General features: G+C 41.6%; 1 protein-coding gene across 1 annotated transcript in view; it reads right to left on the bottom strand.

Moving 5' to 3' along the window:
• LOC311196162 (uncharacterized protein) overlaps positions 1-14,016 on the bottom strand; it is a gene marked incomplete at its 5' end in the record, with an annotated part of 56,552 nt that extends 42,536 nt beyond the window's left edge. The window contains 7 exons of the mRNA XM_084269668.1: positions 5,933-6,166; positions 7,046-7,144; positions 7,418-7,564; positions 9,797-9,903; positions 10,748-10,880; positions 12,657-12,798; positions 13,957-14,016. Coding sequence (XP_084125794.1) covers positions 5,933-6,166; positions 7,046-7,144; positions 7,418-7,564; positions 9,797-9,903; positions 10,748-10,880; positions 12,657-12,798; positions 13,957-14,016 — 922 coding nt within the window. The remainder of the gene's footprint in view (positions 1-5,932; positions 6,167-7,045; positions 7,145-7,417; positions 7,565-9,796; positions 9,904-10,747; positions 10,881-12,656; positions 12,799-13,956) is intronic.
• Positions 14,017-17,636: the final 3,620 nt, after the last annotated feature.

The following is a 17,636-nucleotide window of genomic DNA, read 5'->3' as shown; positions in this document are numbered from 1 at the left end:
GCCCTGGCCACTATTTACCAAACACTGCTTGATAGCAGTCAGCAGTGTCAGAGGGAAAGGAAGGAAAACAGACCAACTGAAACTGCAGCTACTGTAACCACTGGGACTAACACTGAGGCCACTGTAACTTCTATGACTAGAACTGTGGCTACTGCAACCTGCCTAACTGAAACTGCAGCTACTGTAACCACTGGGACTAACACTGAGGCCACTGTAACTTCTATGACTAGAACTGTGGCTACTGCAACCTGTCCAACTGATGCTGCAGCTACTGCTGCCCCTACAGCAGATACTGCCGGTAAAACAAAAAATCAATCCACATCAGTGTTGGTTGCTCCTGTACGAAAGAGGAAATACACAAAGAAAGTTGTTCCTGTAGTGAAGGATGAGGATGAGGATGAAATTGAATCAGGGCCACCCGATGAAGGTCAGGATAAAGCGGGGTCATCTGATGAAGGTCAGGATAAAGCAGGGTCATCTGATGAATCTCAGGATAAGGCAGGGCCATCCAAACCATCTCAGAATAAGGCAAAGCCATCTCAACCATCCCGGGATAAGGTTGTTCCATCTCAACCATCTCAGGATGAGGTTGTTGTCACACGATCCCTGTCCCTGAGTGAGCTGCGTGAAATTCGAAAAGATTTCAGCCGCCGCCCAGGTGAGCACATCATCACTTGGTTGCTCCGATGCTGGGATCACGGGGCCAGTAGTCTGGAATTAGATGGCAGGGAGGCCAAGCAGTTGGCATCCCTAGCTAGAGAAGGAGGCATTGATAAGGCAATTGGGGAAAAGCCTGAAATCCTCAGCCTCTGGAGGCGACTACTGTCAAGTGTGAGGGAAAGGTATCTCATAAAGGAATACATTACATGTCAAACACCCAAGTGTAACAACCTAGAGGCAGTTATCCAGCACCTGAGAGAATTAGCTGTACGGGAGGTAATTTATTATGATCTGGACAACCCACAGCTTCCCTCTGATCCTGATGACGTCCTATGCACCCCAGATATGTGGCGTAAGGTGGTACGAAGTGCACCAGCAGGGCACACCAATTCATTGGCAACAATGGACTGGAGTGATACGTATCCACCAACCGTATCTGAGGTGTCCGGCCACCTTCGGAGATATCAGGACAATGTTTCTCTCTCTGTGATCGCAGCAGTAGAGAAACTGGTCAAACGACTTGACGAAAATGTGTCCAACTCCCAACCCATATGCAGCCATGTTGCAGCTATTGGGAGAAAGCGTCCATCATCCCAGAAGGGAGGATACAGTAGGTACACACCGCGAGAGACGCTGTGGTTTTACCTGCGTGACCATGGTGAGGACATGATGAAGTGGGGTATGCAGCCCACCTCAGCCCTTCAAGCACGAGTAAATGAGCTGCGAGGTAAAAGAATTGCACAACGCGGTTCTGCCAGGAAGAACGCTGCACCAGTGAACAGCCAACACAGTCAGCGACAATAGAGGTGCCCTGCCTCCAGCCAGGTGGAGGAGAGGGATAACCGTGTTTATTGGACTGTGTGGATCCGATGGCCTGGCACGTCAGACCCACAAGAGTACAAGGCTCTGGTGGATACTGGTGCCCAGTGTACGATAATGCCATTGAATCATGTTGGGACTGAACCTGTTAGCATTTTTGGAGTGACAGGGGGATCCCAACAATTGACTGTGTTAGAGGCTGAAATGAGCTTAACTGGGAAGGACTGGGAGAAACACCCAATTGTGACTGGCCCAGAAGCTCCGTGCATTTTAGGTATGGATTATCTCCGTAGAGGTTATTTTAAAGACCCAAAAGGGTACCGGTGGGCTTTTGGAATAGCTGCTTTGGAGACAGAAGAAATTGAGCAATTGCGTGCCTTGCCTGGACTCTCGGACAATCCTTCTGTTGTGGGGTTGTTGAAGGTCGAAGAACAGCAAGTGCCAATTGCTACAACAACCGTGCACAGAAGACAATACCGTACTAACCGGGATTCCCTGATCCCCATCCATAAGCTGATTCGTCAACTGGAGAGTCAAGGAGTGATCAGCCGAACCCGCTCACCCTTTAACAGTCCCATATGGCCAGTGCGGAAGTCTGATGGAGAGTGGAGGCTGACAGTGGATTATCGTGGCCTAAATGAAGTCACTCCAGGTATGAGTGCTGCTGTACCAGACATGCTGGAACTGCAGTATGAACTGGAGTCAAAGGCAGCTAAGTGGTATGCCACAATTGACATTGCAAATGCTTTCTTTTCAATACCACTGGCGCCAGAATGCAGGCCACAGTTTGCTTTCACCTGGAGGGGCATCCAATACACGTGGAATCGTCTGCCCCAGGGGTGGAAACACAGCCCCACCATCTGCCATGGACTGATTCAGACTACACTGGAAAAGGGTGAAGCCCCAGATCACCTGCAGTATATTGATGACATCATTGTATGGGGCAATACAGCAGAGGAAGTATTTGAGAAAGGAAAAAGGATAATTCAAATCCTTTTAGAAGCTGGTTTTGCTATAAAACAGAGTAAAGTCAAGGGGCCTACGCAAGAAATCCAGTTTTTAGGAATAAAATGGCAGGATGGGCGTCGTCAGATCCCAATGGACATTATCAATAAAATAGCAGCTATGTCTCCACCAAGCAACAAAAAGGAAACACAAGCTTTCTTAGGTGTTATAGGTTTTTGGCGAATGCATGTCCCAAACTACAGTCTCATTGTGAGCCCACTTTACCACGTAACTCGGAAGAAGAATGATTTCCAATGGGGCCCTGAGCAGCAGCAAGCCTTTGAGCAGATCAAACGCGAGATAGTCCATGCAGTGGCCCTTGGGCCTGTCCGGACAGGGACAGATGTTAAAAATGTGCTTTACACTGCGGCCGGGGAGAATGGACCTACCTGGAGTCTCTGGCAGAAAGCACAAGGAGAGACTCGAGGTCGACCGCTGGGATTTTGGAGTCGGGCCTACAAAGGCTCTGAGGCCAATTATACTCCAACAGAAAAGGAAATACTGGCCGCCTATGAAGGGGTTCGAGCTGCTTCAGAAGTGATTGGAACTGAAGCCCAACTCCTCCTGGCACCCCGACTGCCGGTGCTGGGCTGGATGTTCAAAGGGAAGGTCCCTTCTACACACCATGCCACTGATGCTACGTGGAGCAAGTGGGTTGCACTGATTACTCAGCGGGCTCGAATAGGAAACCCTAATCGCCCAGGAATCGTGGAAGTGATCACAGACTGGCCAGAAGGCAAAGATTTTGGGATGTCACCAGAGGATGAGGAGGTGACACGGGCTGAAGAAGCCCCACCTTACAACAAACTGCCAGAGAATGAAAAGCAATATGCCCTTTTCACTGATGGCTCCTGTCGCCTTGTGGGAAAGCAACGAAGATGGAAAGCTGCTGTATGGAGTCCTACAAGACGAGTAGCAGAAGCTACTGAAGGAAAAGGTGAATCAAGCCAGTTCGCTGAAGTGAAAGCCATCCAGTTAGCCCTGGACATTGCTGAGAGAGAAAAGTGGCCAATGCTCTACCTTTATACTGATTCATGGATGGTAGCCAATGCCCTGTGGGGTTGGTTGCAGCAGTGGAAAAAGAACAACTGGCAGCGTAGAGGCAAACCCATATGGGCTGCTGACTTATGGCAAGATATTGCTGCCCGGTTAGAGAAGCTCGTTGTAAAGGTACGTCATGTTGATGCCCATGTGCCTAAGAGTCGGGCCATGGAGGAACATCAAAACAACCATCAGGTAGATAAGGCTGCTAGGATTGAAGTGGCCCAGGTAGATCTAGACTGGCAACGTAAAGGTGAATTATTCCTAGCTCGATGGGCTCATGATTCCTCAGGTCATCAAGGGAGAGATGCAACATATAGATGGGCTCGAGATCGAGGGGTGGACTTAACCATGGATGCTATTGCACAAGTTATCCATGAATGTGAGACGTGTGCCGCAATCAAGCAAGCGAAGCGGTTGAAGCCCCTTTGGTATGGAGGACGGTGGATGAAATATAAATATGGGGAGGCCTGGCAGATTGACTACATCACCCTCCCACGAACCCGCCATGGCAAGCGTTACGTGCTTACGATGGTGGAGGCAACCGCTGGCTGGCTAGAAACATATCCTGTACCCCATGCCACTGCCCGGAATACAATCCTGGGTCTTGAAAGGCAAGTCCTATAGCGACACGGCACCCCAGAAAGAATCGAGTCAGACAATGGGACTCATTTCCGAAATGCTCTCATAGACACCTGGGCAAAAGAGCATGGCATTGAGTGGGTGTACCACATTCCTTATCATGCACCAGCCTCTGGGAAAATTGAACGATATAATGGACTCTTAAAGACTACCCTGAAAGCAATGGGTGGTGGAACATTCAAACACTGGGATACACATTTAGCCAAAGCCACATGGCTAGTTAACTCTAGAGGATCCACCAATCGAGCTGGTCCTGCCCAGTCAAAATCTCCACGTACTGTAGAAGGAGACAGAGTCCCAGTGGTGCATATGAAGAGTATATTAGGGAAGACAGTTTGGGTCATCCCTGCTTCAGGCAAAGGTAAACCCATGTCTGGGATTGCTTTTGCTCAAGGACCTGGTTGTACTTGGTGGGTAATGCAGAAGAATGGAGAAGTTCGATGTGTACCCCAGAGGGATTTGATTTTAGGTGAGAATAGCCAATACAATTAATAAGGTAGAAATTGTATTATAATAACTGCTCTGTACATTCATTATTGCTATTATTGCTGTATGTTGTTATATGTTGTACCAATGGAGTTACAGCCGGAGTCATACAAGTCAATGAAGGAAGAGTGCCATGATGACGGGACCAAGACCTGGTGTTCCAAGAACTTTTTTTTTCCTCCTTCCCCTTTGAAAATGAACGTCTTTGATTCACAGACTATGAACATGGACCATGTCAGATGTATTGGTCGAGAGCCTGAGATGCAGCATGCAACGATCCAGTGACGCATACTGACACCATGAGAGACTGTTACGACGAATGAAGCCTGAAGATCATCATGGACTAAATGTTCATTCACTCAACAAACTCAGAAGAATGGTCCATAGACTAAGGGAATAATACCTCTATGCACATGTGTGTGTATACATGTGTGCACACATATATATATACGTCTGAAACAAAAAATGGTTGGATTTGGTCATGACGTAAATGGTATGGAATAAGGGGTGGATAATGTCCTGGTTTTGGTCAGGATGGAGTTAATTTCATTTGTAACAGCGGATGAATGCTGTGTTTGAGAGTAAGATGGGAGTAGTGCTGATAACACCCTGTTTCTAGTTGCTGTCAGACAGTCAAGGACTTTCTCAGCTCTTCATGAGAAAGGAGGGGCGAAGCCAGGACAGGTGACCGAGCTGACCAAAGAGAGTATTCCACGCCAGTTACGTCCTGCCCAGGATATCGGGGGGCTGACGGGAGGAAGGCCTAGGGCGGCTCCGGGACGCGCGGTTCTTGGGGGACGGTCGGGTTCTGGGACGACTCTGGTTGGCACGGCCTGAGTTGTGTGGTTTGGTGAGAAACTGCATTGTGTATCAACAGCTTCATATATTTTGCTTTGAAGTCCTGCTAGTATTGTTACATTGTATCTTTCTGTTATCTTAGTAAACTATCCTTATCCCAACCCACGGGCCTCTTAATTTCTTGATCTTGGGGTTATTTGCCCCTTTCTCTTCCTTTTCCCTTCCCTTACTTCTCACCCCCCTTCCCCTTCCCTTTAACCTGCCCTTTTCCTTAAAGGAGCAGGCAGCTGCGTGGATCTTGGCCCTCAGCCGGGTGAAACCACGACAAAGAGCCATTCTAAATCCACATGCAAATCCTTTGTACTACAGAGAATTGAGAAATGAGTATGCATTGGACCCATCCTTACTTACATAAATACACAGACATAGTTCACACCTTAAGGACTAAACTAAAAAGGAAATAAAATGCAATATAACTTGCCTTTAGCAATTTCATACATGGTCTGTTTAGCTTCATTCTTATAATTTTCTTGCAATAGTACTACACTTCTTTTACTTGTGTCCTCAGGTTCATTGGTTTCTCCTTCTTTCACAAGTGACCTGGGCAAAAACCAGAAAGGTATTCCTGCGAGAAGATTCAGTGATGCGCAAATCAAAATACCCAGCCACCATGCTCCAACCCATCGGGCATCAGTCGCTGTTATAGTTATCTCATCTGTAAAAAAAACAAACAAAAATTAAACCCACACATCGATCCCACATTAGTTCAGATACATTCTTTGTTGTCATTGTGTCCCCTCCTAATCATCTCTGACATGTGATACATAAAAATTATTTTTAAAACTTCTTAAAATCACAGAATCACAGAATGTTCTGGGTTGGAAGGGACCCCATAAATCATGGAGTTCCAACACCCATGTCACAGGCAGAACCACCAACCTCCAGGCCTGGATCTACACAAGGCTGCCCAGGGCCCCATCCAACCTGGCCTTGAACACCTCCAGGGATGAGGCATCTACCACCTCTCTGGGCAGCCTGTTCCAGCACCTCACCACCCTCTCTGTAAAAAACTTCCCCCTAATATCTAACCTAAACCTTCCCTCCTTTAGCTTTAGTCCATTCCTACTTGTCCTGACACTGTCTACCCTTTTAAAAAGTTGATTTCCCTCCTGTTTATAAGCTCCCTTCAGGGACTGGAAGGCTGCAATGAGGTCCCCCCACAGCCTTCTCTTCTCTAGGCTGAACAAGCCCAGCTCCCTCAGCCTTAGACTAATGAAAGACGATATTTTTCAGTTTTGTTAATGCTGCTAATTTTCTGGCAAATTTCAGTGTTTTGTATTACATCTATTCTAGCCTTTCTTATGATAAGCCAGATGTCACAATTGTTCATCAAATAATTTATATGCAGATTCATTTGTGTATGTGTGAATTCAGGCCTTTTATTGAATTGTGTATTATACGCAGAGATTTCCTATTCTAAAAGAAACACCTGCAAACTCAGATAAAAGGAATATAGCTCATAGTAGCAAAGAAATATATTTTAGTGCTGATAAATACATCATCATGCCTACTGATTTATATAATCATCTGTTACCTGCATCTACTGATCCCAGATCAACAAACAGTTCTGCACAGAATGATGCCAACAATAAACCAAGGAAGGGGCCAATTACAGTTGCTGTATGGAGACATCCTAAGGCATGAAAAGGAGAAAACATACTAAATTAGAATCCAAACAATTATTTTCTTGGAATTCTTTTATATGTGAAGGACAGAAAATGGCCTCATTTCAGTAAGTTCATCTTTAATTAAATTACAAGCTCTGCAGTATTGTTATTTTGAGGCAGTAAAATCTTTCTTTCTTCCTTTATTTGACTGTGGGGAGGCATTATAACCCCCTCTTTTTCTTTTGTTTATGTGTGTGTGTGTTTTGGGGAGGGGACTTATCACAACCGGGTGGGTTTACCCAGGTAGAAAGGTGAATTTTCTGCTTTGGCAAAATCCTCCAAATATGAAATGCCTAGAGGCATGATGGGAGTTTCACCCATTCCTCGTACTATGTTTCCAACCATCACAAATATCCACAGCAAGGACCCAGGCTCTTTCTCACATTCTGTAAATAGAATAAGAAGTCAGAATTAATTTGTCTGTGTCCAAATCATTTGCTGTAACTTCAACCAGCACTCTGTACAACAGAGTACAACCTGGATTTAACTCAGAGCTCTGTTATAGCACTACAGATTTCTGCCTTGCATACCAATGAACTGCCTACCCAGAATTTTCATCTGTCCTCATGCTGTCTGGTTGAGTATTCAGTTCCAGATTTGGGATATCTTTAGGACAATACAAATTCTAATTTGGAAAATGGTACACAAATTCTACCATCATTGGCGTATGTCAATAAATGTTACAGAAAGGCTTTCTACCTCCATCATACCTCTGTAAATCAGGAGGTCAGCGTTTCCCTGTGCAGGCACCCACTGGAACACAACCCACACTGTGCCCATTGGGACATTGCTCTCAGGAAGCCTCTAACTCATTGTGACCCTTTTGCAACTCTTGCTCAAAATCAAGCTCCATAACAATGTATCTGGCCAGCCTGCTGCAGCTATTTGGGAACCCAGCTCTCATTTGTTCACATTTCTCCTCCTACATAACTCAGCAGAAGAAGACTATGTGCTGCAGCACAATTCTGTTTGTCCCACATGAGAACAGTTACATCAGGAACTATATGACCTTTAGTACTTTCTCTCCTTGAACTTGGATTTCTTCATCTCAGGCAGTCTGGTTCAGGTTCCACCATTCTCTATGGTCTACTTTGTCCTGCTGAGACTTCTCAGTGCCAATTTGTTAACAGATAAAAAACAGCTTTGTGAACAGAAATTGATGACTTTCTAAATGAAAGCATTACTGTTCAGAGATCAAGCCCGGATCTTCTGTCTTAATGTCCTATTACTATCAGCAAACGTTGGTGAAGCCATCCACATGCAGATGGGGTCAAATTTAAACCAGCTTTTGCATAACACAGTAGATCATCTCATGTGTCAACATCACAGTTTTGCTTGTCCATAAAATGATCACCTTACTGAAGTATAGTTTGAGGACTTAGGTGTTCTAGTGTGTACACTGAATATATATAGTTCATATATATATATATATTTAATGAATATATATCATTTAGAAGAAAATGCTTTACCTATCCATACCTTACTTGTGCATTTATAAAATGAAGAAAAACAGCATCTGAAATCTTCATATGAAAAATTAATACCAAGTGCTATTAAGCATACACTTTTCTCAACTTTTCCTTGTGAAAATGGAAAAATAATGCCTTAAGTGACATACAGTGTTGAAAGCTTGGAAGCCACATCCCCTGCTAAATGGAGACACAGAAAACTGACATACAACACCATTGTGGTTTGATGTTACAGTGTATATACAGTATTAGAGCAGTGGAATTCAACTTTAGCACACATTGGTCAAACATCATCACAAAAGAGAAGAACCAACTGTGGGATTCATTGCTCCTAACTTTCGCTATCCACCAATCATCTAAGTTTCCAACAGTTAGTAGGTGCATCCAGGTGGTAATCTGACCCACACTAAAGACCATGAACATCCTTAAAGCAAGGGACACACTCTGCAAGAGCACTGTAGCCTCCTTAGTCTCTTTTGGAGACTAAAGATAGGTTTCAACTAAATGTTTCCCTTTGAGGTAGCTAAAGATTCAGGAGATTAATCCCATCCTCAACATGAGGATCTTCTGTATGATCATTTAATAGTTGCCTCCAAACCTTTTGATTTCATAATAATTACTTCATATGCATGTTGCTAATGCCGATGTTTCAGTCTCCCAGATAAGTTTCAGCCTAGTTTAAAATATTTCCTTTTTTATCTAAAAGGAAGTGGGATCTACTTTTTTTGCTCCATCTGTTTCTCATTCTTTTATTTCTTGTATGGTACAACAGAAAAGCATCCTGGTGCTTTTTATCCATTGTTTAACTAGGTTTCCCACCTCTTCAGAGTATCATAGTCTTTCAAGTCAAAAAGAGGAATGTTTGTGAGAATGACATGGAGTTATATTTCCACAAGGCAGACTGACAGGGGTGTTAACTGAACTGTTTGGACACTCTGAAAACTGCATGAGAAAAAGATACAGCTCTGGAATCAAAGTCTAAAGAAAGTAGAAGCCTGGGAAATTTCCTGACCTCTCGTTTTTATGCCTGCAACAAGTATTGACCAAAAGCATGACTCTAAAATGATTGGTAATAAAAATAAAAACCTATTTACTTAAAAACCATAAAAACTGAGGAAAAACTATCAGTAAACAGAGGAAGAGTCATACCTGTTGATGATTCCTCTGTAGGTAAAGAGAACAAACTTTTATTAGCAATGCATAGAGGCATGACTGAAAAATTCTCCTGTGGTGAAATGCTGCTTTCAATGTGATACCTGTTTGAATCAAAGGAAAGCATGTGTAGGTTAAGAAGAAATACATCAGAATTACCTTATAAATCTGTACTTCATTAATAAAGCTACTTATAAGAGAGTATGTAGCTATAGGAAGAAGGAAACCCACATTTAAAGCTAACTGAGCCTCAGTAACGAATCAGGCTAGGAACAGAGAGAGGAACTGTACCAGGGAATCAACCCAGTGTTTTATTCAGACTGTGATCTAGCCTCTAACAGAATTTTGTAACATGCTTCAGGAGCAGATGATGAAACACTCTAATAAAATCTCTTGACTTATTTTTCCTCCTGCTCTTCTTAGATTCTTACACAATTTACCGGCAAAGCAGAGTGTCTTTCCAAGGCTATCAGAGACATACCACATTGGACATAGCAAGGCTAGTGGATCTTCTTCTCACAAAAAATATCTCACTGATTAACATATAGAGAAGCCCAAATTATTATTTTGTGAAGCCAAGCAAAAATGGTGAAAAAGTGTTTAAGGGACCATGATGATCTGTAAAGGCCTTGCCAACACAATAATCAGGTACAATCTGCATCCAGACTCCAGATCAAAGACATCTTTAAAAATCATCTTGTTTTGTCCATCCAAGCAGATAAGAGCTAATAGTGTAATGTAAAAGTATCACAGGCCACTGCTTCTTCAGAGAGCCCACACATGAGGTCACACAAGCAGGAAGGCAAGGCCAAAACAAAGCTGCTCTACAAATACACTGTACCCATGCTCAGCAATGTCTCTCTCAATAAGCATTACTATTTCAGTGGGAGAAGTTATGGATTAAGGCAAGTAAGGATCACAGAAGCTGCTGTCAAGCCAAATACTTACTTTCCAAATAGGAAATGAGGAACTGATATCAAAAGACATCCAAATGATAGAATCGTGCAGCCCAAAGCAATTACTCTGGGTCTGTGAAGCTTTGCTCCAAAGTAACTCACAAATGCTATCAGCAGTAAATTGCCTGCAAAAAGAACATGGTTCATATATGCATAACAAGGAATCCTTACACGTTTTAAAGTGCAATACAAATTTGAGTATACCTTATCAGCTCAACATCTGTTACTTCTCCTGCCTTGTATAAACTTTAACTAGGGAGGGAACTGCCTAAATGATGCAGTATTTCCCTGCTGTCTGTGATCTTTTTCTGGAAGAGTTACACTGCATGGAAAGAATATGAGATTAGAGAGCAGAATGGAAGAGAGATCAGAGTGAGAGAGAAATTTTTTTGGCTGCACCCACGTAGAGAAAAAATTTCCCAATAATTTACATGGAGACCAGTGCCAGGGGCTGCAGAATAATAGCTGGTTTAGGAAGTTATTCTCCTAGGATACTCTATTTTGCAATGGATGGGAAAATACAGAAGTATATATCCAAGTGGTTTTGTACTGAAAGTAATAAAACCAAAGTAAGATATAGAGAAAAAAGAAATAATAAAATAATATTAATTTCACTAATAATTTTAGAGGAAGAAAAAAAATACAGACTTTTTATCTAGTACCATTTAAAAATACAAATGTGCAAACAAACATTCTCTTCTTCACTTTCACTTCAGAATCAATTCTACTCTTCATTTATTGCCTCGCAACTAAGAATCAAGCTTCGTGTTATGAATCAGGCCCCATGAAAACAACAGTTTAGTAACTGTACGCCTACTAATTTTATGATCTTTTTGTCAAGAGAACAAAATCATGTCTGTGAGTGATGAGCATCATGCTCTGAAAGAGGATAACATCTTTATTATATACAGTTGCTAGTGGCTTGAATTACACTTAAAGATGTACACTTACATGGACCTAATAAGTTACTTTGGTCTGCCACATGCAACAACTCAATCATTTCAAGTATTAATATTATTATTTTCAGTTATTTCACATCCTTGGAGAGAAGAACAACTTGCTATAGAAAAGTTCATATGAGAGGATAATTTATTTAGAATAATAAGCCTGTTACATACCACTTCATTAATCTTGGCCATTTCATATTTCATACAGTCTCCAGCTTATCAAAAGCAAGAATATATACTGGGTATTCCTTCTCTCATAACATTGAGCTGCCCCATCAGATTGCTTTACAGCCAGCAGCACAGTGTTGGAATGGTGTCTTCTTTCACGTGCAGACACAGGAGACCAGGAAAGACGGAGAAGCAATCTCTGATGGTCTCTATTTAGATGGATTTGAAGCTATCAAGCCTTTTGTTTGGCTGTTTTAGCAATGAAAAGACATAAACTTGCCACCTGGCAATTAAACTCACTGATAATCAAGGTAAGGGTTGATAAAAGTAGAACTGGAAACTTTCTTTATGGTTGTACAGATGAAAAGTCTTGAATATTGTTGAGTTGGAATACAGAGACAATACACTCCAAACAGCTTTGAGGTCACTGTTTAAAAAACTGTAAAATGCTAAATATGACCTTAAATTTAAACAAGGTTTAAAAAATCGTTATGTTCAGAAAAATTAATTACAAAGCTCATAAACTCGTTCTATGTTGTTAGTTGTTCTGTCATACCTTACGGCAGTGCAGAAATTAGCTGAAACAGTTTTTAATCCTTAACTTCCTCATTTAAGTTGCCCTGTTAGATTCCAAGACAATAAATACATAAGTACCAGCTGAATTGGTAGGATCAAGTTGGTCACTATTGTCACATACAGTGATCAGCAGATTGCTGTTGGCACGAGAGTCACTAAGCCAACATAGAATATTTTCAAAGAATGAGAAATATAGAAATGAGTGCTTACCAATTTCAAAGCTTCCATTAATGATCCCCACTAAAGAAGCTGGAATATTAAATTGTTTCTCTATCTGTGTGTACATGCTGTTCATGTAAGCACCAGACATTGTTTTACCAACAAACGCAAGTGATAGTGCCAGCAGAAATACCTAGGGAGGAAAGAAGAAAATGCATGAAGAATTCAAAATTATATATTTAGGACTATTCTGTGCTTATTTCCCTCACCAAAGTTGTGTTTCCAGGTAAAACACGTGACCAGTTCTCTTCCACTGATATATGTGTGAGTACAAGTTCAAATCCCATCATCTATCCTTGTCCACAGAGTTATAGCTTCATTAAAAAAAAAAACAAAAACAGGAAAAAAAATAAAAAGGAGAGATTTTGCTCTTCACCTGCTCCCGTTGACCAAGACTGACTTGAGAAACCTCTTAAGCCCCATTTCCCCAGCCAAGACAGGCGAAGCACAGCCTCTCCCACGGTGTGTCTGCTGCAAGATTGCCATCTTCAGGGCTGCATAACGCCTGCAGCCAGACCGGGCTGTAAAGACCTTCGCACCCCTTGCTCGTCAGAGTTACAAATTACTTGCAGAACTAAGATCGTTTCCTATGATCGAGTTACTTGAACGAGCGTCTGCTCTCCAGTCTCAGTAGAGGTCATGAGCCCAGAACAAGTAATTTCAAACAGGAGTAAATAGAGTGTCCTTTTCACAATAATCTAGTAGCAATTGACCATAAAAACATAAATATGAATATATGAAGTACTATTCAAATCCTTTTAACATAAGGGTTCTTAATAAATAGTATTTATTAAATAAAATTCTTTTTAAATATATCTGCTACAAATGCTTAAAAGCGTAACTAATGTATTTGGGGTTTGAATTGCTATTAAAAACCAGGTCTTTTAGAACCTTTTAGAACCTTCTTGACAACTTGAATAGTCTAGGGTATATCAGCAGCCAATTTTTACTGCCATGTCACCATTGATAAGGCTCATTTCACAGGTTTAAGAAGTAATGGTAAACATGTCAGATTGGGGGGAGGGAGGGTGTTTACACAAATTCGGAGGTGGAGCTTAAAAGGAACAATCAACCATACCCCCAACACATTGCAGAGTGTAAAGTTCAGGGACAAAAAAAGCAACACATGACTGTTTACAAACTTGCTTGACCTCAGTTAAGGCATTAAGGATAAGGAAAGAAACACAGATTATGCATTCATTTTGTCTAGGTTGTAACTTCTACTGAAATATTATAAGTACAAGCAAAAACAGTTGTGTGTTCATACAAAATTGCTGAAATATTTCTGTACCTTCAGCTTGGAAACACAGCAGAATTTGTCCCCTGCACGTGGCTTCTCATGTTCTTTCATGTTGCCTTTTTTTAATCAATCTTGATATCTGTTTCTGAGTCTGTCCAATGATCCTATTACAGCACTGAAAAAAGCCAAAAGAAAAAAAGAATCCCCTTTGTCCTATATTTTCAAAAAATCAGACTCCTTCTAAGATATTTAAACTTCCTTAAATAAATGCAAACAGGATTCTAACAAAAGCTACAAGCTTATAAACTTTGTTCTAATCAAGAGTATTTGACATGTGATTGTCAACAATGTAACAGCTAACTCTTTCTCATCAAATACTGAATACTGTCAGCAACATAAAGCCAGTAAGGAAAGAATAGAGAAAATAAACATTCTGAGGGCAAGCTAGTTTGTCTGTAATACTGCTTTTGAGTCTTTTTCACACACATTTGGTACTGACGACAGTGGGAGACAGAATGACAAAGACCAATACATTTGATGTGGGAGACAGAACGACAAAGACTAATACATTTGATTTACATACATGTGGTCTTTATTTACTATGCCTGTACTTCCTATCTATAAAAAGGAGATTTAGTTCTGCACTACATGTTCTATTGAGCCATCCTCTCTTCACTGGCACCAACGTAAATTTGTTAATTTTAATAGAAACTGTGTTGGAGACTAATATCTTGGCATTAAAATTCAAAAGAGAAAAAAATAAACCCAAACCCACCAGATCAACTTAAGTTCTAAATGGAAACAAACCAGACTCTGTTCTGCTTCCACTCCCAAGATTTGCCAAAACATCTATTACTCTGCCTACCTTTGGTCATCTCCATCTCGATTGGATGGTTGGAACCTTTAGTAGCTTTAAGCTGCCTAGTTTCTTACACACCTTGCGTATTCTCCAAATAATGTGTTTAAAGAAGGAGCAGTATATTCCAGAGACTTGTAATATATTTACCTGTTAAAAGCCCCTGCACACCTGAGGGTTAGCACAATGAGCTCAACAGGTAAAGCACCAGTTTAAAGATGATTACTCTCTAAGGGCTGCCACAAAGACTTCATTAAATCAAGTTATTCAATACAGTTCCCTCTGCCTGATGGAGTAAGCTGGAGAAAAGCAGGGCAAGTCAGAGCCCTACCTTACAGTCAGGATGGATATAAGTTAATTTCCTCTTTTTCGTCTTGGATACACTTTCCGAGTGTGATCTTGTGTCACTGATCTCACTTGATCTTCTCTATGTTTTCTACTTCATGGAGCCACATCTGGGAAGCAAGTTGTCCTTTACAAGCCCACCAACAGGACTAAATTGCCTTTCACATTCTTCAACTCAACACCCCTCCCCCTCGCCCCCCAGGTCAAACTTTTCAAACACTAATTTCTACAGCAATGTTAATCCTCTCAAATGTGTTTCTTAACTAACTTGATTCCTAGCAAATTCATGGTCATTAACTCCTTCTACAGCTACAGCATACTCTTCTCAGTTCCAGTGTATTATTATAGCATTCCTGGAAATACTTACTTTATAATTAAACATAGGTTGTCAGCAACTTGGACAGTTAAGTATGATACATAAATAGTTTGCATTTCTGCTTTGCTTAAAGATGTATGCACAAACCATGTTCAATCCCCAGTGTTAAACTCTGTTTATACAGCTTTGCACTGTCTTTTGCCACTTGGCATAAAAACTTATATTCCAGGGAATTGTTTATGCCTTATCTTAATACAGCTTTAGTCAGACTGTAGCCCACCTGCAATTCCAGAAGGTGAGCAACAGAACAATGACGGCAGTCACCTATGCCTGCCCTCTTCTGCTCCTAGGAGTTAGCAGTGGGAGTCTGTCCCTTACTATACCAGTCCCTGCATTCACTAACATACACAAGGAACATCATCTGGCTACTTACAATTTTTTCTCTTCTGGTGCTAAAAGAAGCCAGCCATCCACCCATGCCCAAGTTTCTCTTTGGGCATCAGAAACATCACATTGACCTTAAATAGTTACAGATGACAAAACGGCAATGTTTGCCTTTATTTATTATTACTTTCCCTCAAAGCATAAATTATGATTTAAAAAAAAAAAAAGCAATTCAATCCATTTTTTACTGGGAAGATAATTAAGATTATTAATTAAATAACATAATAGACAGAATTATTATTTCCAGTTGTGTTCCTGAGGTTGCTTTCCCCAGCTTTAAAATATTCTTGTGGTCACACTTGGTCAAATGGAACTGAAGCCAACACAGACTAACAGCCTACATTATCAGAGAGGTGTAGGTGCATAACTCGGCTCAGATGCATTTACGCCACACTTTAAATCCAGGTTACAACTCAGACTACCATTTCTATGCCTGAAGATGAGCATTCCCACTGCCTTCTCCCTCCTCCCTGCTCTCCACTGTGCATTCCTGTTACTTTAGCTTTTTTTCACTCTTAGGCTCCCCAGGCTCTTTTGCAAACGTTTTAAACTCATTAAACAGGCAAAAATTTAATGCAGCAAAAAGATTGCCTTCCAGGCAATGAACTGATTTGGTCCACAGAATTGGTATCTATGAAGTAGAATTTTGCACTTCCCACGGACAGACGTGTTTAGGTTAGTGCTCAGACACTGTTTAATTTATGGTTAACTGTACTATCTTGCTTTGGTAACAGCTCTGCTTTTGAAGAAGGGAAGAAGGACTGATAAAGAGCATGCTTTGCTAAAGTATCCTTGAAGAAGAGCTGAAAGACTGATAAAAGAGGAAACATCCTGCCACAGCAGGTGCCAGAGCTGGGGCACTGTCAGAGGCCTGAAGTCAACAAAAATCGGCTGTAACTAGGGGTAAGGTAAAAGTGGCAGGGGGAGATTGTGACCACCCACCCAATTAAAGGACTATGCAAGTGGCCCCCCACACACCTTCAAGCATCATGCATGCTAATTTGAATATGCTTGACCAATAGTAGATGATGTGGCAATTACTAACCAATTAGTGTAAATTAAAGTCGGTTTTTCTAATCCTGCAACAAGGTAAGTAGGTTGTACATTCTGTGTGTAGTGTGCTAGCTTTGTGGAATTACCATCTAACACCCATGACATGGAATAAATCCAGTACCTCTGCTCTGTGGGTATATCAGTGTACTGCACACTGGGTAATGACCCTGCTTTTGGGACAACAGAACAGCAGGAAAGTGAAGCCAAGAACATGATAAAAGAGAAGAAAGGGGGTTTTAAAGCAGAGTAGGAAAGGATAGAGAGTTAATCTCGCTCATCTGAGCACCAGGTATGTGTTACATCACCTCAAATATTTGTGGAATTCTGGTCTCAAACCCTAACCTGAGCTTCACTGAACACAGCTGGCCTCCTCAGATCATCACATCTGTGAGGAAATCCTTTCCTTCAGTGAACATCAATCAGTATCTCTTTACCCAACACCAAGAGGAGAGCACTTTATGCTGCTTGGATTTTCACATTGTGACTGAGTTTTGAAACAAACCACTAGAGGAATTTGCGCAGGGCAGGTGAGAGTATATGTTTATGCAAAAGCTTGTCCTCGGGTTCTGACTGACCTACCACCTATCATGTAAACACCTACACTTGAATCCAACTCACAGGCCTCCATGTCCACTGAAATTTCAGGGAAGAGGTCAATAAAATCCCTCCTTACATGGTCTTACTCTTTCCATATCTGCACTGAGTTTGGAATGTATT

This window comes from Gallinula chloropus (assembly GCF_964237585.1).
Source record: "Gallinula chloropus genome assembly, chromosome: 1".
NCBI classification, from domain to species: Eukaryota; Metazoa; Chordata; class Aves; order Gruiformes; family Rallidae; genus Gallinula; species Gallinula chloropus.
The sequence above is the reverse complement of the archived record's forward strand: the minus strand, read 5'-3'. Positions and strand labels throughout refer to the sequence as shown.